Genomic DNA, 26,387 nt, shown 5'->3' on the forward strand with positions numbered 1-26,387 from the left:
ACCCCCTGTTTTCCTGAGCCTTAGCAGAGGTGCATCTCGCCACCTCCGCAGTACAGACATGGCAGATGAATAGGAGCTGCACAGATCTTCAGTACTACGAACACTTGACCTGAAAATCAGTTCTTATAAGTCTCATTTATCTTGTGGCCGCCTTGAACTATGACCGTAAAGCTTCTTCCCTCCACTCAGTTATTCATCCTACTGCACTCTACATGTGGAGTGAAGCTTTCTTCCTCAGCTCCATGCACCTCTCTATTAAGGTTTGAGAAAACACATGTAGCCTGTGTGCCATACTGATGAATTGGTTTGGAGGCATTCCATAGTTATATTTAGTGTCCTCTTTTGTTTTGATGACATCATCTTATTCTGGTATTAACTCTGTAGGACTCCAGAGATGGTGGAGAGCCATGTTGTTCAGTCAGTCAACAGCCTACCACGCCCATCAGTGGAAGTGGTGGACTGCCTTGCAGGAAATACAGGTATCCTAATGGGTGCTGCAGGCTAAAAAGAGTATTGTTCACATGTGGCAAGTGATAGGGTATGCACCAGGAATAGCACACAATCCTATAAAACTTTCCTAACACCAAACGTACCACTTTTGACCTTAAAGCCTCACTTTTTACACACTCATACCATAGTGATGTCATCCAAGTCTCTGGGCATGTTATCTTATGCTGTACCTTGGCTGTGCCTATACACCATCAACCAACTAGCCAGTGAAGTACTACAGGCTGCCGCTCTTCCAGCACACCAGGAACACAACTGTGGACATCACAACCCAGCAGGTGCCACAGTATCAGCTGGAACTGCACGTATCATTTGCAATACTGGTATTACCAGAAGTGTCTCGCCTCAGCAAATCACATACAACCACCAAACTTTCATGGTATTCTCCTGCTTGGTAGCTTTAGAGGACCTCACCTAGCCACTCTCCATTTTGTGAATTCACTGCTCATGGTTCTCTATGCTTAATGCCAACCAGTAGGAGTCTCCCATCAAAATCCTATTAGGCGAGTGTGCAGTGAACTCTGGACTTAACGAAGACAACACCCATAGCCCACCAGTCAAAATCTGTTGCCTCGCAACTGCATTCAGAATTCTGAGTCATCATCAGTGCACCTACAGTGGGCCACGTCCTTGTGCGACCATTTCTGGTCTATGGCAGTGATACCCTGTTATGACAGACAAGGTAATGTTTAATCACTATGATAGCATCAATGGAGAAGACATGTACCTTCTGAGAAACTGTTACTGTATCTGTTAAGAAGACTAAATAAACTTCCATAATTCTTTGGCTACCTAGGGTCATTTATTCATTAGTAGAGTGCATCAACCACTCCAGATATATAAGTTGTTGACAAGGGAAAAATATTCTGCAGTGTTCTTGTCCTATCAGTTGGCGACAAGGAAAATCGGTTTCTGTCTGCTTCCAGTACATCACTATGGACCTGTAGTTCCAGCTTGAAGTACTGCTCTTACAGTACAACTCTGACCTTCTCCACCAGCAGCTCATCCACTTCGCCACTGTCCCATACTAGGTGATGCAACCTCCACCTTCTCAGATGTTTGACACTGCCTTGGGTTTGTGACCTTCACATGGCTGAAACATTTCCTCAAGGAGTCTGCATTCCACGATGATACTCGTCGAGGGGCATCTCACCTGGCCTACTCCAGTGCCCCTGCTTGTCATGCCCTGCAGTCTCTTATCCTTGGGGTGGACCTTTACACCACGTACTATGTCCACTTGCAGGACCATCCCTTTGCTCATAATGCTGCCCACAACAGATCTAGTGCTCCTACACACCCTCCTTCTTTCGAGGCAGCTTCCCTTCTGTATAAGACTCCTGCTTTTCCCTACCAAATGTCCTATTCTCTGCACTTCTCAATATTCTGAGTCATCCTCCAACGTCTCCTCCGGCTCCATTGCTTTCTCCAGCTACAATGCCTCTTCGGAGTTCAAGGCCCTCTCTGCCTGTGTTGAAACCTCAGGCTCCCCACACCTCCTCAGGCTCCAGCACTGACCACAACTTGTCCCCTGCCGACAAGTCACCCTTGGTTATGCCTTTCTTTTTTGCATGTCTCCTATGTTCAGCCCGCATTCTTTGGACACCAGCTAAGCTTTCCCAGAAATTCAGTTCCCCTGTCTTGGTAGTATCAACAAAAGGCCTGATAATGCCAGGTTCCGTCTTTGTTGACCTGTTTGTCGTTTCTCTATTATGATACTACATGTCTTATCTTTCCAGGTTTGTTCCTCTCCATTGTTAGCCAAGTGTACTTCTCCTGCTCCACAGTTGCTTTAGTGCTATTGGTCTTTGGCTGCTGCTTCTGGGTCCACTGGCAACCATTTTTCAACAAACAATATGAAAACAAAAATTAAAAAAGTTTATAGAACTACATAAAAAAAACTATGTTTGATCATGTTAATATACATATCAGAAGTCTTTGGCTTTATTTCAGTCCTAATAATACAGATGTGGTATCATAATTTAATATAAAAAGAACTAACAATAAACAATAATAAATGAGTACACAATCACAATTGCTACTAATCCATCAGTGCCTTATCAAATGCATGAAACTGCATCATATTTTGAATTCTTACAGCTGTATGGACCCATACATTTTAGTTCATTTCTTCATTGTAGGTGAAACAATAAAAGCTGAAAGGGAAACTTTGAACGCATCTTGAATGCACTTGTTAATATCATCAAGTTTACAGTAACTGATAGTGCAATCCACAGTTGTATTTCAGCAAATATATCAAGTTGTTCCGCAGATATTTTGTCGGTACATGAGATGGAATCCACGGCCTGTAACTTCATTGTTTGTGCGAACACCGACTATAAATGGACCATTGGATGTATCTGTAAATAGAAGACAGATCCTTTGTAACATTGGTTAAAATATAATAGGTTGCACCAACATTGACAGACATAGATACAAACATGTACAATTCACATACAACAAACCACTCTACATACATACTCCTCATTCTCCTCCTCATCATCACCATATTTATCATAATCATTGGTGACAGTATCCGCATTTCCACTGACACCATCAGCAATTTCCATCATAAACTAAAATCTTACAGTGAAGGTATGTTTTTAGTAAAGTTCTCTAACTAATGTGACCTAGGCTCATCTCTGCAAGATAAATCCCATGGCTTGCTGGATATTCTTGTCTCACTAGTGATAATGCCTTAGATCTTCATGTGTTTCTTGCACTCTAATCTAGCACAAGTTTTTGCTGACTCATCTTTATTTTTGATATGACAAGACAATTGATATTTCAGTGGGGCAGTCTTTCCAGCATCTCAGTAGACTTTGGAGCAGGTTATGCATCACAAGCCCTCAGTTGTTCTCTCTCTCTCTCTCTCTCTCTCTCTCTCTCTCTCTCTCTCTCTCTCTGTGTGTGTGTGTGTGTGTGTGTGTGTGTGTGTGTGTGTGTGTGTGTGTGTGTGTGTGTATGTGTGTGTAAAGCATAGTATGGACATTTCCATGTGTCTCAGGACATTTCTGAGTTTTATTTGGTGAATTAACCCAGTATCCTCATATCACAACCACAGGTCAACACATAAAACACATTGGTCATAAATCATCTTGGTTCTAAAGACTAATGAGTGTTTCCCAAAATCTAATCACCTTAGTTACATCTAATGGATTATTTCTGATTTTTTATCACCACTCTTATTTACAAGCCGACCAACATAGATTCCCCATCTGGTACTTTCATAGCCATGTTATCAATGGAACATTTCAATTTGTGGCCCATGTACTGGAGATAATTTCGTTTGTAAAATGTGTGTGAAACGCAAAATAACTCACTCCTGGTTTTCCATGGTTTCCCGTGGAGGCTTTGCTCAGATGGGGAGGTCCAAAATCTATAAACGCCATGACCCTTCAAATCGCCTATTGTCAACAGTGTTTGGTAAATGTAGTCCAACCTGGAATAACGATGGTTGCATACAGCTGTCCACATACTGAAAAATATATTCATCAGGCTTCTCTTTTTCCAACCTTAATTTAGTGTGCCAGTTCACCATAATAGCTTATTACATAACCAAACAAAAATTTATTGTGATATTTATTTAATTTTAATAAAAGTAGACTTGTCTCAATCTTGCACCACACAACATTGTTATCGAGCATGTCGTCAAAACATAAACAAGAAACAACGACTACAATATTACGTGAATTTAATGTACACTTTCTTTTTACCATATGCAGTATTCAAAATTTTGGTTTGCATAAGATTCAATGACATATTACATTTGAGTACAAACTTGAATACATCATTCACAGGCAGCATCACTGAAATTAGGTATTGTTCCTTAAGACACAATGCAGTGTTGTAATTCTCAACTATGTTACATTATTGTTAGCCAATTACTGCATACTGTGTTTGCATTTGGTAGTCACAACAAGGATAGCAAGCACAGAACATTGCATGGTGCTATTTTCAAGCATAAATAAATTCTTGATGCTGTAAAATATGGTAATAGAAGGGCAGAATGTGAGTTCAATGGAGCTTAGAGTAACATTCGCTTATGGAAGAAACAGTAATTGGCATTTTTTGCAGCTACTGTTACCAGAAAGTAATTCACTGGCATTCACAAAGGAAGACATCCTGATGATGAAGTAAAAGTTTTGGAATTCGTCCACAAGAGGAGGAAGAATGGGTAAACTGTTAGTAGTGGCACCATAATAAACAAAGCAAAAGGGATGGTGAAAGTTCTTAAAATACTGAGGCAAATCCTTAAGGCTAGCTGTGAATGGGTTGACTGCTTTAAGTAATGGGTGGGCTTATCTCTTCGATGCTGTCAAGAGTATGCCAAAAGCTTCCACAGGATTTTAAGAAAAAGATTCAAGAATTTCAGTGGTAGATCGTCACACTTCTGAAAGAGAATAATTTTTAGATGAGCCAAATAGGCAAGGCTAATGAGATGCCACTTTGGTTTGATATGCCATGTAATTACTTGATTGATGAGAAGAAGAGAAAGAAGTTACCATCAAAACATCATGGTGTGAAAACAACGCATAACTATAATGCTGGCAATCACAGCAGATGGGTGCAAACTTCACCCTTTTTAATCTTCAAACAGGAAACAAGCCCCAAGACCCTTAATAATGAAAAGCTGTTCCCTGATGATGTCATTGTTCAAAATCAAGAGTGGTGATGGATGACTGAAATGTTAATGTGTGACTGGCTCCGAAATGTATGGCTACTCCATTCTGGTGGGCTTTTCAAACCGTTTGGAGGTCATCTCACAGATGATGTAAAACAGAAAATCCACAGCCTAGCTAGAGACCTTATTATTATTCCTTGAGAAATCACTCCTGTGTTACAACCCCTGGATGCTCGTATAAATGAATCTTTCAATGGTTATGTTCAGCAACAGTACAAAAAATCGTTTTGTGAACCAAACTGTGAACTGATGCTGAAGAAAAAAATTAAGCAGGCTGCCCTCCACATTATTGCACACAGGGTTCTGACTGCCTAGAAAAGCATCAAAGCACCAATGGTCATAAAATCATTCAAGAAATGCTGTATTTCAAATACTGTAGATGCCAATGAAGATGATATGCTCTAGAACAACACTGGGAGTGATGGAGAAAGAGGAAATGAACCTGTTTCTGATGTAGGCTCCTCCAAGGATACAATTAATGGTAACATCAGTGAATAATGATGACTAATACCTGTAATTTATGGTATGTTTGCTTGTCATGTAGGTAATCCAGTTAGGTGTACTTTTTTGATAGTAGGTGTGCCCCTTAACAATGAGTCAGTTAAAAACTGTTGTTGTTTTGATATTTCATGTATACATCCATTGTTGTGTAAATAAATTTAGCCTACCACTGATGTGTGTGTGTGTGTGTGTGTGTGTGTGTGTGTGTGTGTGTGTGTGTGTGTGTAAAATCTTATGGGACTTAACTGCTAAGGTCATCAGTCCCTAAGCTTACACACTACTTAACCTAAATTGTCCTAAGGACAAACTCACACACCCATTCCCGAGAAAGGACTCGAACCTCCGCAGGGACCAGCCACACAGTCTATGACTGCAGCGCCTTAGACCGCTCAGCTAATCCAGCACAGTTACCACTGATGTGCCAACAAACTCTTTTTTATTTTTGTACCTTTTTTTTTTTTTGAAATTGGGATGCACATTACATTCGGCGGTACATTAGATTCACATAAATATGTTATTAGGACTTTACAGGTTAATGAATATGATAAAGGGTCTGAGAATCACAGTAACAAAATGGACACCCTAATAAAAGTAACAGCTGTGAAAGTTTAATAAGAAGTTCATTGTGCTTCTCCTTCTGAAGAAATGTAGGCAGCATCTGAACAGCTCTGTCACACACCACCTTATTATAAAGTTTCATGTCTGAGACCGGCACATACTTCATGGCAAACTTCATGACATCTTTATATATCTCATATTTAACATGCAGAGACACTTCATAAAGTTTCTTCTCAAGAAGAGTCACAAAATCATGATAGTTGAGTTAATAATGCACTACAGTAAACTACATGCTAGTGTGCAGAGGAGTACTCAAAGGACCTGTGTTTTGCAACAATTAACTTCTCATATCAGCAGTCTAAATGTGAGAATGAACAACTTCTCAGGATGGAATAAGGAGTCTACATAAAGATCTTGTCTAACATTAAGCACAGTGAAATTCTTCGATATATTTCACGTGTCAGAATCTGACTAATGTTTGATGCAATGACAAAGAAAGCATTGGAGATGTCTAGTTCTTGCCCCAAACATTTGACATTGACAATGTCATTCCCTATTTTATTCTGAATTGGTCCCATGGACAGGTCTCATTCTTGTATCACATGATACAGCAATTTTCAAATTATGAAGTGGTGGGAGGATCTCATTTTTGGCCAAAAGTTGACATACCTGGTAATTGCACCATTGCCTTCCATTAAGTGTCCACATCATTCTGTGAGAATGTGAGCTTAAATTATAAAGAATGGTGGTATGTAATCTAGTGCTATCTCTATGCTCTTTTGTGAATATATGTGCTCCACATTAATCTCCTGCAGATGAGTGATTGCTTTCCTTCATTTTTGTGGATTGTTTTCGTCATGGATTCTCTGTTATTTAATTTTACTTTGTATGTTTACATTGTATGGAGAGTTGCATCTCTTGAAGATAACTACTGGTCAGACTATGTAGCACTGTGTGAGTTACTACTTATTTTTTCCTGTTCTTTGATTCTTTCATCAAACTTTTGAAAGTGTTAGGCAATCACAGTCACTAGAATTAAAAAACATTCATTCAAATGTCATCTTTTACAGCTTTATGTATGAAGGACAATCCTCAGGAAAGTCGAAAAAGGACAAGAACACACTTTTAGAGAGAAAAATGTGCTATAAATTGCATAAATTGCTGCTGCAATCATCTTTAATGATAACAAAATTATGCAATATCAATCAAGGGCATTTTTCTTGATATACACACATTTACATATGCTGCAAATTAACATTTTGCTAAATACACAGGAAGCTATTTCATCTCTTAGATATGTAACTCAGCTGCTGTTTGTCTGTACTTGTGCAGTTCAGAATAGTTTAAGCACTTGATTACTTACTAATGACTATGTCCACTACAACACTAATAGAAACTGTAACCCAAGACTCCTTGTGTCCATACAATGTAAAAGAATTACTAGCAAAATATATACGTCATTTAATTTTGGGAGTATGATGTTTCCCAATTACTAACACAGTATCAGGTTATCAGTGGTAGCTTCCAGAAGTTAGAAAATGGCAATTAATGATAATAATTGTACCAATGTGATATAGTTCATCTTGGGGTATTACCTGGGTAGCAGCAGTGTTTCTTTAGGTGGCAAAAAATATTAGGTGTTAACTTCTGGAAGTTAGAAAAAGAAGCTGTCTTTCAATAGTTAGATATTAGTGACAATAATGTACCTCATTTGCCAATTGAGCAATGTATCTGACTTACTGCAACACTTATTCTCTGTAGTGTGACAAATTGAAAACTTGTTAAAGTGTTACATAGATGATAGGTAGGAATCTTATCAAAATGCAACACTGAGAAGTTATTGTTATTTGATCAATAATTGTGAAACAAATATTTTATCAGTTACAAACACAGAGAAAGCCTGGATTTGTAAACAGTTAGATCTTACAATTAGATGGAATACTGTGGTCCTATACAGAACCTTCATCTGACTGTTCCACAAAAGCCATACACTTATAGTGCCTCAGAAGAAACAGCTGTGATACAGTATTCTGTGGGGGAATATGTGTTAGTGAAATAATAAAGAAATGACAATTGGAATTACTAAAGGCACTTGTAAAAGTACTGACATAATGTAGTGATAAAATCTCTCATATTGGGGTGCGCGGGACTTGCAAACAAAAGCTGATTTAAAACTATGATTTTTTTCTTCCTTTTGAATGTGTTCAATATCAACTCTTGTTGTGAAGTGGATGGGGTAGGCAGCTCATAGAACATGACATCACTGAAATCTCATACATAATTTTGATGTTCCTTTACACTAGGACTGACAAAGTGGTCAAACTGGCAATTTTGAAACTTAATGATAATATTATAAAAAGAATAAATTGCTACTCACCATTTCATGGAGGAGCTGAAATATAGTTAGGCACAACAAAAAGACCACCAAACAAATAAACCAAGGTCCTTGGCAGCCAGAGACTGTGTACATGTGCTTGAGCCATCTTTGTGTGAGTGTTTGCTTGTATGTATGTTGTTTAATGCTGATGAAGGCCTTTTTGGCTGAAAGCTTCCTTGTTTAACAGTCTTTCTGTTGTGCCTCTCTTGTAATCTACATCTCCACTATACAGTGAGAAGCCATCTATCCTTTTGTATAGTACTTTCATTAATCCAACCTGGACTTTCCACTGTTTAGTTTTGAAACTTAGTCTGTCTAACGCAACAATACTTAGCTTTGAAATTTTGTGACTTTTATTTCTTGTCAACAGAGATTGTGACAGGATGCTACAATGTATGCTGAAGTTTCTGAGCTGATTATTGTGATGCTATGTATCTAAAGTGCTTTGACGGTCATGATACAGACGTTAAAACTGTTCATAATTTGTCAGAAAAGGAAATAATGGAATATTTAGAACATTTGCAGGAAGTTTGAGAGCAACGGTCCAAAGCCAGTCATGATTATTTTTCAGACTGCTGAATTAAGTGAAAGTATTTGTAATGCCTCTGAAGAAGTTACACATATTGCTGTTACAACAAGGCAGACCCCTCCCTCAAAACCAGTGTATCATTCAGGAAGAGATGATGTCTGATATAACAGAGTGAGACATGGAGGAAGTGGTAGGGCTTTTCAAAATTCAGAAAAGGTAAGACAAAGTGAAAAATTCTGAATCATGTTCAATCCAGTTCAATTCAATTCATTAACAACAAACACTGAACAACTGTAGTCAATTCATAGATGGACCTAGATCCAATAATTTTTTTTTACATTTAAGTTGTTCACAATTTTACATGAAAATACAATAATCTTACATCAGCAAATGTAAGTAATTTTAGTTTTCTATATACAGATATTCTTCACTGTTGTAAAAGCTACATGTTATCAATAGTTGTTTTAGCACTACTTTGAATTTATGAAATTCTTTAATTCTCTTTATTGTAGCAGGCAATCAAGTAAAAAGTATTTTGGGCTGACAATACACACTTTTTGGTAAAGGGCATTTTTGTGGATTTCTCTATGAAAAAGTCCCTGTTTTTTCATGTTTTGTATGTATGAACTTTATTATTCAATGTTGAAAATTCCTGGTGAGTTTTCAGCAAGCTCGCACACTCAAAAATGTATATGCTAGAAAGTGTCATTATTTTAAATTCTTTAAATATGTCCCTGCATGGCTCTCTACAGGAAATTCCTTTCATTATTCTGACAGTCCTTCTTTGTAGTTTGAAAGTTTGTTTTGCCATGCCTTTGTTTCTGCAGCAGATCGCACCATACCTAAGTAAGCTGTTCATATAACCATAACAGGCACACAACAATGATTCAATGCTGCAACAGTCTTTAGCTCATAACAGCATTTACTTACTTTTTCCTTGCCTTCGTAACATATTTGCATTCTCTGTTGTTTATTACAGAGATAAGATTTGAACCATTTGAAGGCCAGTCTCCAGAGCCCAAAACACACTTGTTTCATAAGCAGTTAGTCATGAATGATTACATCATATGCTTTGCATTAATCTACAAATATCCCACAGCTTGAGTCATTCATATCCAAGGCATTTAACACCATTTTCATGAACTGAAAGACTGCTCTTTCTGTTGATTGATTCTTCCTAAACCCAGTTTGAGCATTAGTCAATATTTTACTTTTATTCTGGAAATCATCTAGCCGTTCATGCACTACTCCCTTAATTACCTTAGAAAAACCTGTCAATAATGAGACATCTGTAATTGTTTATGTCAGCTGTACTGTGCTTTTTGTAGAGCAGCTTTATTGTGGATAACTTTAGTTCTGATGGAAACACCCCCGTCCCAAAGAAAATATTAATAATGTCAGTTAGCTGAGGAACTGGTGGAACTATGTTTGATACTTTGTCTGGAATTCTGTCAATACCACTAAACATTTTGGTTTCCAATTTATTAATAACATAATTCACCTCAGATTCTGTTATTGTGTGCAGAAACATTGTCTTTTCAGAAGTAGGTACTTTTATGGTTTTTTGTTTGCACTGGCATACCTTTAATTAGGTTTGGTGCTATGTTCACATAATGTTTGTTAAATATATTGGCAATCTGTTGAGCATCTTCTGTCACTTTACCATCACTTTTGATTTTGAAGTTGTGGATTTTAGTTTTAAATTTTCCCATGCTATTGTTTATAACCAGACAGAAGAATTCTGATTTACTATTTCTTCTGTTGACTTGTGAATGCATATCCCTTTTACCACCTGTAAAATCTTCTTATAGGCCCTTCTGTATTTTCTATAGTACAGTTTTACTGTTGTATTTATTTTGGCATGCCTGCTTGGGTTTCTAAGAGTGAACACTGATTTTTTAATCCCGTGGGATACCCTTGTGTCTGGCTTCTCTTTGACTTTAATTCCTTTTAACATCATAGCAATAGTTATAATCAGTGCAAAGTGTTTCATACTTCTTGACTATATCATCAGTTTGCTCTCTGTCCCTGTACACCATTTTTGAATATTATTAAACACACTTATGTTGTTATTATTAATAAGTCTTCTCTGTACATATTTTTCAGTGCCTGTATATTTTTTATTGTTCCCAGTCGTTTTGACATTTTTATAGCCATGGGATCAGAAAAACCAGTATCTTTTGGTTCAGTATTATAGTCATAGTCTTCTTTGTTGGTAAATATCTGATCAAGTGTTGCTTCAGGCCTATCCTCATATCTGGTAATATCCTGCATAGATGGTTGCATGTTGTATGAGCTAACACATATAATAAACGATTTATTGCAGCAAAATAGCCATTATAAATATACATTACATTACAATCATTTGAGAGTGAATTACAAGGATGTATGAGTGTCTGCATAATTCTTAGTAGATTACATTCAGTGCAGGTATTATAACAGATTATGATTTGAACCATTTATTGCATAGTCTCTAATTGATCTGGTCCTCTTGTTGCATATTTCTATATGGTATCTCTCACAAGACTGTCCACACAGTGTACACTTGCAAAGGTTTGACAGTTCGTGGTATGTTGTATTTGGACAAATTTCATGGTGGAATCTGTGTACTGCGAGTCTTGTAAGTACGTCTCTCATCTCAAAATTTGCTGCTGTCCAAGTGCGGACAATCATGGCCCTGGATCCATAGAATTCCGTTGGCACTTCCTCTCTTTTCTTGAGTAGTGATCTTAGTAGATTCTCCAATGCTGATGTGTCGGGAAGTAAGAACATTGTCCTTAGATCCTCGATGAGGAAAGATTCTCGGGTGAGAAGGTAGACTAATCTTGATCTTGTGGTTTTTGCTACCCTAATGCTCTTTTGATATAGGTTGCTTTTTCTCTTTCCAATGTTTCTAAGTTCTTTTCATTTAGGTGTATCCATATAATTTCCATTCCATAAGCCAGTATTGGTATTATTTTTTATTTGAAGAGTGCCATAGCTGTGTCTAGATTTACTGTTCTGATGGAACTTATTTCGTTTATCGCTCTGATGGCCTGTGTCACTTTCTCTGTTGTGTGTTTAGTGAAGCACTTTCCGGACAGCTTGAGTGTTATCCCTAGATATTTGTAATCTTTTGTGACAGATATTTGCTTTCCTTGTAGTGTAATTCTTGTGGTTTTTGGGATTTGCTCGCCTGATCTGAATACCATCATTTCTGTTTTGTCGGTGTTGATTACAAACTTGTGTTTTGTGCACCATTTTTCCACGTTTTCTATAGTGTCCTGTAGTTTCTTTAAGTTTTTTGAGCCTATCACAATGTCGTCCGCATAGGCATATGCTTCGACATCTTCGTCATGAGCGATTTCCATAATGTCCTTTGCTGCCAGAATGAACAGGAGCGGGCTTAGTGGGTCTCCTTGGAGTACTCCATTTGTTTGCCTTATTGGTTCAGACAGGTCAAGGTTGTCCGAGATCCTTATCTCATTCCATTCATTTATGGAGTTTATAATCCTCGTCCAGACGCTGTCTCTTCCCAGGGTTTCGTCGAGCATCCTTTTTACTAATGATCGATCAAGGAGGTCGAAGGCCTTTGTGATTTCTATGAATACAGCATAATATTTTTGCTTCTTATCAATGGTTTCCCATATGTTTTTTAAAAGCAGCTCCACTGCTGTGATAGTGGATCTATTTTCCCTGAACCCGAATTGAGATTCTGGGAGATGGTCTTCCAAAGTGTGTCTTATTCTTCCTGTGATTAGTTTTGTGAATAACTTAAAAGGGTTGTTTTCCAAGGCTATTCCTCTGTATTTGTTTGTGTCCTCTGGGTCGGCCTTCCCTTTGTACATTACCCTTACTATTGATTTTCTCCACTGGCCTGGGATTTTTGCTGTTTCAATGCATTTGTTATAAAGTTTTGTCCAGGTTGGTGCTAGCACATGGGCTGTGTCTATAAGGTATTCGTTGTAAAGCATGTCCGGTCCCGCTGCTTTCTTCCTTTTTGTTGATTAAATGATGTTTTGGAACTCATTCAGAGTGAGTGGGGACCAGGCTGCCATCTCTTGCGGTGTGAGCTCTTGACTTAATACCTGTGCTCCTTCTCTACCACCTTTGTTGAGAATGTCTTTGAAATGTCTCGTCCATTCTTCCATGCTTATATAGTGTGACTGTGCCTGCTTTCGGGGGCGGATTGCAGTGAATGGGTCTCTCCTGGCTTCTTCAGCTAGTCTTCTTCCCTCTTCTTCCCTGTTTGCCATTCTCTTCTCCCTTGTTAGTGTTTTGTAGGATCTTCTTTTCTCAGCATATGTTTGTAGTAGTGAGTGATTATCTGTGTCCATTTTTAGTCAGTGTAAAGCTTGGAGTACTTCTTTTCTTTGCTGGTAACACTCTTGATCGAACCATGGTTTAGCTCTTCTCACTTTCCTGGAGGTAGTTGCTTGTTCTAAAACTTTCTCCAGTTGAAGTGCTGCCTCCTCTACTTTTGAGTTGTCGATTAAGGACTCAATTTGTTCCAACTGGTCATGGTATTCTTCCACTTCCTTGGATCCAATCTCCTTGAGAGCAGTCTCTTCTCTTGGTTCTCTCTTGCCTTCCAATCACTTTGTATGACTATGTTCATCGGGTTCTTATAGACGTGTGGTTTGCATTCCAAAGTGGGCTTATGTCCCCTTTTATGTTTCCTCTTATGAGGGCAATATCAATAGCACTTTTGCCATTATGGCAGAAGTACGTAGGAACATTTGTGTGTTTTAGCAGGATGAGGCCTTCTTCTTGTAGTGATTCGATTACTAATTTTGTTTTGTGATTCTGTCTGCATCTTTTTCCTGTTACTTTTCTTAAAATTAATATTAAAGACACCAAGCACTATTATTCATTTTGACCTACTTCTCAATTCATTTAAAAGATCATCTACATAACGTAAGAATAAGGTAAAGTCACCTGATGGGGACCTGTAGATTCAAACAACGATAATTTGACAGTCGCATACACAATATTCAAAATCTTTTTCTGCCCAATCACCTTGCTAAGTTTTACCTTTTTAGATTTAACAGGACTCCTAATACCAATGTATACACCTCCAAATTTATGTTTTGCTGCAAAGGCTACTTATCAGGTCAAGGTCTGGTATTTTTTCTGCACAAATCAGTGTATCTCATAGCCAGTGCTCATAAGTACACAGCAAAGCAATCTTCTTAAGACTGAACCCATCTTGAAAGCCACAAAATCAATATGCTTTTTGCAAGACAGTAGGTCCAATCACACTTGCAAAAATGGACATCAAATTTCACATTTCTACTAGTTTTCACAGCTGTTTGTAGATGACACAGTGCTAAAATACATAAAACTTAGCACACAGGCAGGACCCTCTGGGCAACTTGGAAACAAAAGCTGGCATGATTCTCTTTCTGAGCTAGATGCAATCATTGGAGTTTTGTATGCCTGTGGATTTTTGGTGTCAAATAAATTGAAATTGATAGCTTGTGACCAAGAAATATACAGGACCAGATTGCTATAAAACTGTCAACGAAATTAACCACATGGACATGGCCAGTACAAATGTTTTACAATATATTACACTATGCTTGAATATTTATATTTGCACTGTATTTGTATATCTTATTTGGTCTAGTAAATCTTACATGTACAGTACAGCAATCAGTTACTGAACAAGTCGCTGCAAATATATCTCCATGTTTATCTACTGGTTTCTAATTATTAATGAATAAAAAGTTTTTTTGGCTTTCTTTTATAATTAAACCACTTTAACTAGAAAATTACAACTGAAAGTATGAAAAAACTCAAATAAATGCATTAAGTCTTTACATGAAACAAGTGGATAGTCATATTTACATAATATTATTGCAAGTGAATGCCACTTATACACTTAACACCAGAACTGATAATATTCTTCTCGGGTATGCAGCCGGATCATGATGTCTTCATGACACAATATTTCCACGGTCCAACTGGCCGCCATCTTCAGGTGAGAGTGCTGGTGCACGATCTCGCCGGAACTGACTTCCCAGCGCAAGCGGCGGCCCCTATATAGGCCGCAGAAGACCCACAACGCATGCGCAAGAAGGTGCCGTAACCGCCCTCCAGCGCAGTAGACATACCCCGCCGCCAGTGATGGAAAGAGGCGAAATCGAGATATCGCTGTCAAAAATTAAAAAATTAAAATAAATAAAAAAATTTTATTCCGACGATAGAACCACAGACCGTTGTTTTTTAATGTCAGATAACACTGGGTCCCAAGTCTTACTTAAAAGAAAACCCTTGTCTCTATTAATAAGATTGTCAGATAACCGAATCTCTATGGATTATTTCAAAATACAGTCCCAATAGCGAGATGCAGCGGCAACCATTTGTGTCTCGTCATATAGTATTCTGTGTCCCTCGGTGAGACAGTGTTCCACCACTGCAGACTTCTCAGGTTGAAGCAGTCTTGTGTGCCGCTGATGCTCAACACATCGCTCCTGAATGGTCCGGATTGTCTGACCAATATAAGTCTTTCCACAGTGGCAAGGGATCTTGTAAACACCGGGCTTCCTCAAACCCAAGTCATCCTTAACAGAGCCAAGGAGCGCTCTAATCTTGGCTGGTGGACGAAAAATACTTTTGATGTGATATCTTTTCAGAATCCTTCCTATCTTCGAGGAAATGCTCCCAGAAAAGGCAGAAAAGCTACCGATTTGCAGGTATCTTCTGGTGGTTCAGGCGAAGGTCCAAACTGGAAAGCACGACGGATCTGTTTATCTGTAAAGCCATTCTGCTTGAACACAATCTTAAGATGGTCCAATTCTTGTGTCAAGCTTTCTCCATCTGAAATGGCATAAGCTCTTCTCGCCAACGTCCGCAGGACCCCCGTACGCTGGAACGATGGATGACAGCTAGAAGCATGTAAGTAACGGTCCGTGTGCGTAGGCTTTCGATAAACGCTGTGTCCCAGTGTCCCATCATCCTTTCTGTACACCAGAACATCCAGAAACGGAAGCTTTCCATCATTTTCCACCTCCATTGTAAATTTGATGCTAGGATGCAGGGAATTGAAATGATCTAGGAGGCGGTCCAGAGCTTCTCTCCCATGAGGCCACACCATAAACGTATCGTCAACGTACCTCCAAAAACAGGTTGGTTTTAAGGATGCTGTCTTCAGCGCCATGTCCTCAAAATCTTCCATAAAAGATTGGCGACTATTGGGGACAAAGGGCTCCCCATAGCCACTCCGTCAGTCTGTTCAAAATATTTGTCTTCAGAGATTAGGTAAGAGGTCTCACATACATTGCGGCAGGCGCCGCCTCCACGGAGTAACATCTCCTCTCTCGAAAGGGCAGCCGTCCGGTCCATTCGAGAAGACGAAGATCTGATAGTTCTACCAGTGGACAAAGGCAACGCAACTGTTCTTCTGTCACGTGATGACTATCCGGGAAAGATGGATCTCTTACTTGAAGACTCAGCATACAGAACATTGCAGGATGACCCAACTGAACGGATAAAACGGAAGACGCTTTCACTGTTGAAGAAGAGTTCTTTACCTGACGACGTTCCCAAAAAACTTCATCCTGGTGCTGCCGTGCCACCTAGATTATACGGTCTACCCAAGATTCTTAAGAAAGGGGTCCCGCTTCGTCCGATCGTGAGTAATTTGGGCGCTCCTACCTACAATCTAGCCAAGTATTTAGCATCTGTTCTTGGCCCTCACGTCGGTGAAGGCGAACATCACATTTCCAATTCTATGGTGTTTATTCAGAGATTTAAGTCCTTGTCTCTTAGTCCCTGGGATTTGCTTGTGAGCTTTGATGTCGTGTCGCTTTTTACCCGGGTTCCTCTGGAAGAATCCTTGCAATTAATTCGTGAGAAACTGGATGAGGAAACAACCAGGCTTTGTCGCCATGTGTTAACGTCGACGTACTTTTTATTCAATGACAAATATTTTGAACAGACTGACGGAGTGGCTATGGGGAGCCCTTTGTCCCCAATAGTCGCCAATCTTTTTATGGAAGATTTTGAGGACATGGCACTGAAGACAGCGTCCTTAAAACCAACCTGTTTTTGGAGGTACGTTGACAATACGTTTATGGTGTGGCCTCATGGGAGAGAAGCTCTGGACCGCCTCCTAGATCATTTCAATTCCCTGCATCCTAGCATCAAATTTACAATGGAGGTGGAAAATGATGGAAAGCTTCCGTTTCTGGATGTTCTGGTGTACAGAAAGGATGATGGGACACTGGGACACAGCGTTTATCGAAAGCCTACGCACACGGACCGTTACTTACATGCTTCTAGCTGTCATCCATCGTTCCAGCGTACGGGGGTCCTGCGGACGTTGGCGAGAAGAGCTTATGCCATTTCAGATGGAGAAAGCTTGACACAAGAATTGGACCATCTTAAGATTGTGTTCAAGCAGAATGGCTTTACAGATAAACAGATCCGTCGTGCTTTCCAGTTTGGACCTTCGCCTGAACCACCAGAAGATACCTGCAAATTGGTAGCTTTTCTGCCTTTTCTGGGAGCATTTCCTCGAAGATAGGAAGGATTCTGAAAAGATATCACATCAAAAGTATTTTTCGTCCACCAGCCAAGATTAGAGCGCTCCTTGGCTCTGTTAAGGATGACTTGGGTTTGAGGAAGCCCGGTGTTTACAAGATCCCTTGCCACTGTGGAAAGACTTATATTGGTCAGACAATCCGGACCAGTCAGGAGCGATGTGTTGAGCATCAGCGGCACACAAGACTGCTTCAACCTGAGAAGTCTGCAGTGGCGGAACACTGTCTCACCGAGGGACACAGAATACTATATGACGAGACAAAAATGGTTGCTGCTGCATCTCGCTATTGGGACTGTATTTTAAAAGAATCCATAGAGATTCGGTTATCTGACAATCTTATTAATAGAGACAAGGGTTTTCTTTTAAGTAAGACTTGGGACCCAGTGTTATCTGACATTAAAAAACAACGGTCTGTGGTTCTATCGTCGGAATAAAATTTTTTTATTTATTTTAATTTTTTAATTTTTGACAGCGATATCTCGATTTCGCCTCTTTCCATCACTGGCGGCGGGGTATGTCTACTGCGCTGGAGGGCGGTTACGGCACATTCTCGCGCATGCGTTGTGGGTCTTCTGCGGCCTATATAGGGGCCGCCGCTTGCGCTGGGAAGTCAGTTCCGGCGAGATCGTGCACCAGCACTCTCACCTGAAGATGGCGGCCAGTTGGACCGTGGAAATATTGTGTCATGAAGACGTCATGATCCGGCTGCATACCCGAGAAGAATATTATCAATTATTATGCCGGGAAAGCCTTCGTAGTCTCAACACCAGAACTACCGGACTTCGCCGTACCCCATAGACGTACCATATGGTCACTTTTGACCCACTGTAGGAAACCACTGTTTTATTGAAATTTGGATGTGTTTTCAGTGTTGCCATGTTGGCAATACATTCAGGAATACTCTAAAGTGTAACAAAAGGATAAGTTGGTCTCTAAAATGAATAGTACACTGTGAAACATAAATTTTCAAAAATAAACCTTCTTCATTTTAAATTTAAGAAAGAAGAAATTCCACAGTCTTTCATGAATCATCATTAAAACAAGTAAGTAAAATAATGTTACAATGTTTTTCTTTACAAAAAGATTGAAACAGAATAAAACATATTGTTTATGTGAGCACTAATAGTATTTTTACTTTTACAGATATTTAAGTACCAAGTATTTGTGTAAAATTCTAAAATGAAGCAAGTGACTAAAATGCACTGTGTGTTTCCTTTATTATTGTAAATACGGAACTAGAAGATAAGAACAAATAACTTCAGTTTATAATTATAAATATTTGGAAATATTTAGGAACAAAGACTTGCCAGAACTGTGTAAGCTGGGATGGGCTCACAGTTAAGACATTCGACAAGAGTTTTTGCTTGGCAGCTTTTGCACACACACTTCATCTACATCTACGTGATTACTCTGTTATTCTCAAAAAAGTGCCTGGCAGAAGGTTCGATGAACCACCTTCAAGCTGTCTGTCTACTGTTCCACTATCACATGGTGTGCAGGAAAAATGAAAAAGCACTCTGTCTTCAGGCCATAAGAGGCCCATCGGGACCATCTGACCGCCGTGTCATCCTCAGTGAGGATGCGGATAGGAGGGGTGTGTGGTCAGCACACCGCTCTCCCGGTCATTATGATGGTTTTCTTTGACCGGAGCCGCTACTATTCTGTCAAGTAGCTCCTCAATTAGCATCACGAGGCTGAGTACACCCCGAAAAATGGCAACAGCACATGGCGGCTGGATGGTCACCTATCCAAGTACCGGCCATTCCTGACAGTGCTTAACTTGGGTGATCTCACGGGAACCGGTGTATCCACTGCAGCAAAGGGCGTTGCCAGGAAAAATGAACACTTATATTTTTCACTGCGAGCCCTGATTTCTCTTATTTTAGCGTGGTGATCATTTCTCCCTATGTAGGTGGGTGCCAACAGAATGTTTTAGCAATCAAGAGGAGAAAACTGGTGATTGAAATTTCATGAGAAGATCCCATCACAATGAAAAACACCTTTGTTTTAATGGTAGCCACTCCAATTCACATATCATGTCTATGGTACTACTCCCCTATTTCACAACAATATAAAACAAGCTGCCCTTCTTTGTACTTTCTTGACATCAGCCATCAATACCAGCTGATGCAGATCCCATGCCGCACAGCAATACTCCATAATAGGGCGGACAAGTGTGGTATAAGCAGTCTCTTTAGTAGACCTATTGCACCTTCTAAGTGTTCTGCCAATAAATCACAGTCTTTGCTTTGCTCTACCCACAATATTATCTATGTGATCATTCCAATTTAGGTTATTTGTAATTGTAATCCCTAAGTATTTAGCTGAATTTACAGCCTTCAGATTTGTGTGACTTACCGCATAATCGAAATTTAGCTGATTTCTTTTAGTACTCATGCGAATAACTTCACACTTTTCTTTATTCCGGGTCAATTGCCACTTTTTGCACCATACAGATTTTTTATCTAAATCATGTTGCAAGTCGTTTTGATAGTCTGATGACTTTACAATATGATAAATGACAGCATCATCTGCAAACAATCAAAGTCGGCTACTCAGATTGTCTCCTATGTCGTTAATATAGATCAGGAACAATATAGGGCCTATAACACTTCCTTGGGGAACACAGGATATTACTTCTGTTTTACTCAATGACTTGCTGTCTATTACTACAAACTGTGACCTTTCTGACAGGAAACCATGAATCCAATCGCACAACTGAGGCGATTCTCCATAGGCACGCAGTTTGATTAGAAGAGGCTTGTGAGCAACAATGTTGAAAGCCTTTTGGAAATCTAAAAATATGAACCAATCTGATATCCCCTGTCAATAACACTCACTACTTCATGAGTATAAAGAGCTAGTTGTTTTTTGCAAGAATGATATTTTCTGAATCTGTGCTGCTATTGTGTCTATAAATTGTTTCCTTCGAGGTACTTCATAATGTTTGAATACAGTACGTGTTCCACACATATACTGACTTGCACTTGAAGCATTCATTTCATGTTTTATTCGCCTTTGTGGTTTGGAGGAAACCTAAATTTGACAGCACCTTCTATTTCCACATTGGCCAGCACTGGTATCGAGTGCCTGCAAGGGAAGGTTGGCTCCTCTCTGCAGTTTGTACAGGGCAACAAGCTCATCTGTTACTCTGAGGATAAAGTCTCACTGAGAAATCTTAGAGGTAAGTAACTTAAAAATTGTGTGAATGTTGATCATGGCAAGGTCAAGAATATGGTGAAGACATGCACAGGCCAGCGGTGGGCGCAAGTTGAGGTACTGCAGCGTCTAGCCATTTGGTCAACTATATCAACTCCACTATTAGTTTCATTATAAAACTTCACAGTTTCTGAAAGTTTCTTCTCTGTATTCTCATTCACGTCACATCCAGCATACATATTACTCAAAATAAGAATTTGTTTTCTTTTTCCCTTGGTATGCTGTGAGAAGATTGTCACCTGACTTGTAAGTGGGCTGCTATCATGTAAGAGAACTGTTAGCAGCGCTCGAGACAGCAGTGTAGGAGGGGGAGAGGAGCAGCATCCCCACTATATAATACGTTACTCTGTAGCTTCCCACTGTCACTCCGTAGGGTCTGCATGTCACCAGTCCATGGAAAACGGGAAGCCGCACTGATACAAAGTGTCATCCGACCTCCGAATTCTTCGTATTTCATGTTCTTTTTGGCCCAAAGTGTCATAATGTACTCCAGCATCTCATGAATAGTGTCAAGAGACACTCAAACACTATCCAGTGTCTGAAAATTCATGTTACTGATATCAAATTGCATTAAAATGTATCTGGGTCAAAAATGACCCACATGGTACTACTGGTACAACAGGTAAATTTTTCATACTTCTAGGTGGGATAAAGAGATGAACTTTTGGCAGGTTGTACAACACCATTAATGACGGAAAGTCACAGGAGCGTTTGGTCCTGCAATGATTATGGAGGAGGGTAATGACCAAAGTGGTATTTCTAGTGTCAACATTAAGTTTCTTAGGCCTCTCAGAGATTTTGGAGGGACCCTTCCAGACTATAGAAGCAACATTTACTACTGTCATAATCTTTACTATTCTTTTTGTGCACCTTATAGTTTTAGGCAGCATGGTGAGTTACCTCAGACAGTAGCCCCTTACTTTAGAACAGAACGTATATTAGCATAGTAAACACTCATTAGAAAGTCCTTATGACAACAGTTTTCTAGTACTCTCTTTAAATAGCACATGGTACTTAATCTTTTAAAAATGCTATGAATGTGAGGATCCCATCTAAGGTTATATTGGACCCAGCCTACAGAAATTATGTATTAGCACATTTGCAATATGTGTGTCTGATATCTGAATTTTTGCATTCTCTTCACTGTTTCTTTTGACATTATGATAATTTAATGTTACTGATTTACTTATATTTATTATCAGTCTGTTTTGACTGATCCAGTTTACAGAACAACTTCATGTCTCAAATAGTGTTGTCTGTAATATTTCCGCCGTCTTCCCACTGACTAAAATGCTTGTGTCATGTGTAAACTTGGCCATTTATGTTGTTGTTGTGGTCTTCAGTCCTGAGACTAGTTTGATGCAGCTCTCCATGCTACTTCATCCTGTGCAAAGCTTCTTCATCTCCCAGTACCTATTGCAACCTACATCCTTCTGAATCTGCTTAGTGTATTCATCTCTTGGTCTCCCTCTACAATTTTTACTCTCCACACTGCCCTCCAATACTAAATTAGTGATTCCTTGATGCCTCTGAACATGTCTTACCAGCCAATCCCTTTTTCTAGTCAAGTTGTGCCACAAACTCCTCTTCTCCTCAATTCTATTCAATATCTCATCATTAGTTATGTGATCTGCCCATCTAATCTTCAGCAGTTTTCTGTAGCACCACATTTCGAAAGCTTCTATTCTCTTCTTGACCAAACTATTTATCATCCATGTTTCACTTCCATACATGGCTACACTCCATACAAATACTTTCAGAAACGACTTGCTGACATTTAAATCTATACTTGATGTTCACAAATTTCTCTTCTTCAGAAACACTTTCCTTGCCATTGCCAGTCTACATTTTATATCCTCTCTTCTTCGAGCATCATCAGTTATTATGCTCCCCAAATAGCAAAACTCATTTACTACTTTAAGCATCTCATTTCCTAATCTAATTCCCACAGCGTCACCCAATTTAATTCGACTACATTCCATTATTCACGTTTTGCTTTGGTTGATGTTCATCTTATATCCTCCTTTCAAGACACTGTCCACTCTGTTCAGCTGCTCTTCCAGGTCCTTTGCTGTGTCTGACAGAATTACAATGTCATCAGCGAACATCAAAGTTTTTATTTCTTCTCCATGGATTTTAATTCCTACTCTGAATTTTTCTTTTGTTTCCTTTACTGCTTGCTCAAAACACAGATTGAATAACATTGGAGATAGGCTACAACCCTGTCTCACTCCCTTCCCAACCACTGCTTCCCTTTCATGCCCCTCGACTCTTATAACTGCCATCTGGTTTCTGTACAAATTGTAAATAGCCTTTCGCCCCCTGTATTTTACCCTTGCCACCTTCAGAATTTGAAAGACAGTATTCGAGTCAACATTGTCAAAAGCTTTCTCTAAGTCTACAAATGCTAGAAATGTAGGTTTGCCTTTGCTTAATCTATCTTCTAAGATAAGTTGTAGGGTCAGTATTGCCTCACGTGTTCCAATATTTCTACGGAATCTAAACTGATCTTCCCCAGATTTTCCATTCATCTGTAAAGAATTTGCATTAGTATTTTGCAGCTGTGATTTATTTAACTGGTAGTTCGGAAATATTCACATCTGTCAACATCTGCTTTCTATGGGATTGGAATTATTATATTCTTCTTGAAGTCTGAGGTTATTTCACCTGTCTGATACATTTTGCTAACCAGATGGTAGAGTTCTGTCAGGACTGGCTCTCCCCAGGCTGTCAGTAGTTCTAATGGAATGTTGTCTACTCCCGGGGCCTTGTTTCGACTCAGGTGCTCTGTCAAACTCTTCATGCAGTATCATACTTCCATTTCATCTTCATCTACATCCTCTTCCTTTTCCATGATATTGTTCTCAATTACATTGCTTTGTATAGACCCTCTATATACTCATTCCACCTTTCTGATTTCCCTTCTTTGCTTAGAAATGGGTTTTCATCTGAGCTCTTAATATTCATACAAGTGGTTCGCTTTTCTCCAAAGGTCTCTTTAATTTTCCTGTATGCAGTATCTATCTTACCCCTAGTGAGATAAGCCTCTACATCCTTACATTTGTCCTCTAGCGATCCCTGCTTAACCATTTTACACTTCCTGTCGATCTCATTTTTGAGACGTTTGTATTCCTTTTTGCCTGCTTCATTTACTGCATTTTTATATTTTCTCCTTTCATCAATTAAATTCAATATTTCTTCTGTTATCCAAGGATTTCTACTAGCCCTCATCTTTTTGCCTACTTGATCCTGTGCTGCCTTCACTACTTCATTCCTCAAAGCTACCCATTCTTCTTCTACTGTATTTCTTTCCCCCATTCCTGTCACTTGTTCCCTTATGCTCTACCTGAAACTCTGTACAAACTCTGGTTTAGTCAGTTTATCCAGGTCTCATCTCCTTAAATTCCCACCTTTTTGCAGTTTCTTCAGTTTTAATCTACAGTTCATAAACAATAGATTGTGGTCAGTGTCCACATCTACCCACGGAAATGTCCTACAATTTAAAACCAGGTTCCTAAATCTCTGTCTTACCATTATATAACCTATCTGATACCTTCTAGTATCTCCAGGCCTTCCATGTATACAACCTTCTTTCATGATTTTTGAACCAAGTGTTAGCTATGGTTATGTTGTGCTCTGTGCAAAATTCTACCAGGTGGCTTCCTCTTTCACTTCTTACGCCCAATCCACATTCACCTACTATGTTTCTTACTCTTCCTTTTCCTACTGCCAAATTCCAGTCACCCAGGTCTATTAAATTTTCGTCTCCCTTCACTATCTGAATAATTTCTTTTATCTCATCATTCATTTCATCAATTTCTTCATCATCTGCGAAGCTAGTTGGCACATAAACTTGTACTACTGTAGTAGGCATAGAATTTTTGTCTATCTTGGCCACAATAATGCATTCTCTATGCTGTTTGTAGTAGCTTACCCGCACTCCTATTTTTTTTATTCATTATTAAATCTACTCCTGCATGACCCCTATTTTATTTTGTATTTATAGCCCTGTATTCACCTGACCAAAAGTCCTGTTCCTCCTGCCACCGAACTTCAGTAATTCCCACCATATCTAATTTTAACCTGTCCATTTCCCTTTTTAAACTTTCTAAGCTACTTGCCCAATTAAGGGATCTGACATTCCATTCTCCGATCTATAGAATTCCAGTTTTCTTTCTCCTGATAATGACATCCTCTTGAGTAGTCCCCACCCGGAGACCTGAATGGAGGACTATTTTACCTCCAGAATATTTTACCCAAGAGGACGCCATCATCATTTAACCATAGAGTAAATCTGCATGCCCTCGGGAAAAAATACAGCTGTAGTTTACCCTTGCTTTCAGACGTTTGCAGTACCAGCACAACAAGGCCGTTTTTGTTAGTGTTACAAGGCCAGATCAGTGAATGATTCAGACTGTTGCCCCTGCAACTACTGAAAAGGCTGCTGCCCCTCTTCAGGAACCAAGCATTTGTCTGGCTTCTCGACAGATACCCCTCCATTGCGGTTGCACCTACGGTATGGTTATCTGTATCGCTGAGGCACACAAGCCTCCCCACCAACGGCAAGGTCCATGTTTCATGGGAGGATCATTTATACATATCAAAAATAGGATGGAATCAAGTACTGAGCCCTGCAGTGCCCCACACTTTACTTCTTTGTATTCAGAATAGTATCTGGTTGATTTCTTATCTTCTTGATTTTGTATTTCTTCTAACTGCCTGCATCTAGTAAGGTATGATCTAAGCCAGTTGTTTGGTGTACATCTGATACCAATACTACCAAGTTTTCAGAGCAATAGAATATGGTTTGTGGTGTCAAAGGCCTTGCACAAATCAAGATGTATGACAGTTACATTTTTCCACTATCAAGTTTTTGGAGAACTTGACTCAGAAAATCAAATATTGCTGATGGCCTTTCTGGAAACCATGTTGGACTGTGGACAATCAGTTGCACTTTTCTAGGAATCTCCTAGATTATTGGAAATGTGCAACTGATTGGCCACACCTCTTATGAAAAAAGTATTAGCATTTTCAAAACTATAGATACCTAAGCAACAGACCTATAACTGGCTACGTCTTCTTTCATACCCTTTTTAAACAGTAGCTTGAAATTCACTATCGTTACGGTGGAAGAAAAAATTCACTTGTGAGTGAACAGTTGAAAAGGAGGGCAAATGGTACTGCATTGAGGTCATGGGTGTCTTTAATGAGATAATCCAGAATCTCATCCATACCTAATGCAAAGTTTCTTCTTAACAAATTAACTGCCAGTATAATTTCTTTAAGGGTGGTTGGGTGAAGGAATATGGAGTCAATTTACTTCCTGGATGCAGTTTTTTTACAGAGCAATTACAAGAAATTAGGTTAGCTTTAAGCAGTTTCTGTGGCATCTCAGCAAATAACTACAATATATACACGTGAAAAATAAGTACAAAAAAAAATCCCTATAATTGTCAGATGGTTAAGCAAATAAGATACTAAGACAGCA

At 39.2% G+C, this 26,387-nt stretch overlaps 1 protein-coding gene across 2 annotated transcripts in view; it reads right to left on the reverse strand.

The window, feature by feature from the left end:
- Positions 1-2,426: 2,426 nt before the first annotated feature.
- LOC126320530 (uncharacterized) overlaps positions 2,427-26,387 on the reverse strand; it is a 192,843-nt gene continuing 168,882 nt past the window's right edge. For both annotated transcript variants that reach the window (XM_049993999.1, XM_049994001.1), the window contains one exon: positions 2,427-2,864. In XM_049993999.1, the coding sequence (XP_049849956.1) occupies positions 2,761-2,864 (104 nt within the window). In that variant the 3' untranslated portion in view covers positions 2,427-2,760. The remainder of the gene's footprint in view (positions 2,865-26,387) is intronic.

The sequence above is a fragment of the Schistocerca gregaria genome, chromosome 2 (genome assembly GCF_023897955.1).
Source record: "Schistocerca gregaria isolate iqSchGreg1 chromosome 2, iqSchGreg1.2, whole genome shotgun sequence".
NCBI classification, from domain to species: Eukaryota; Metazoa; Arthropoda; class Insecta; order Orthoptera; family Acrididae; genus Schistocerca; species Schistocerca gregaria.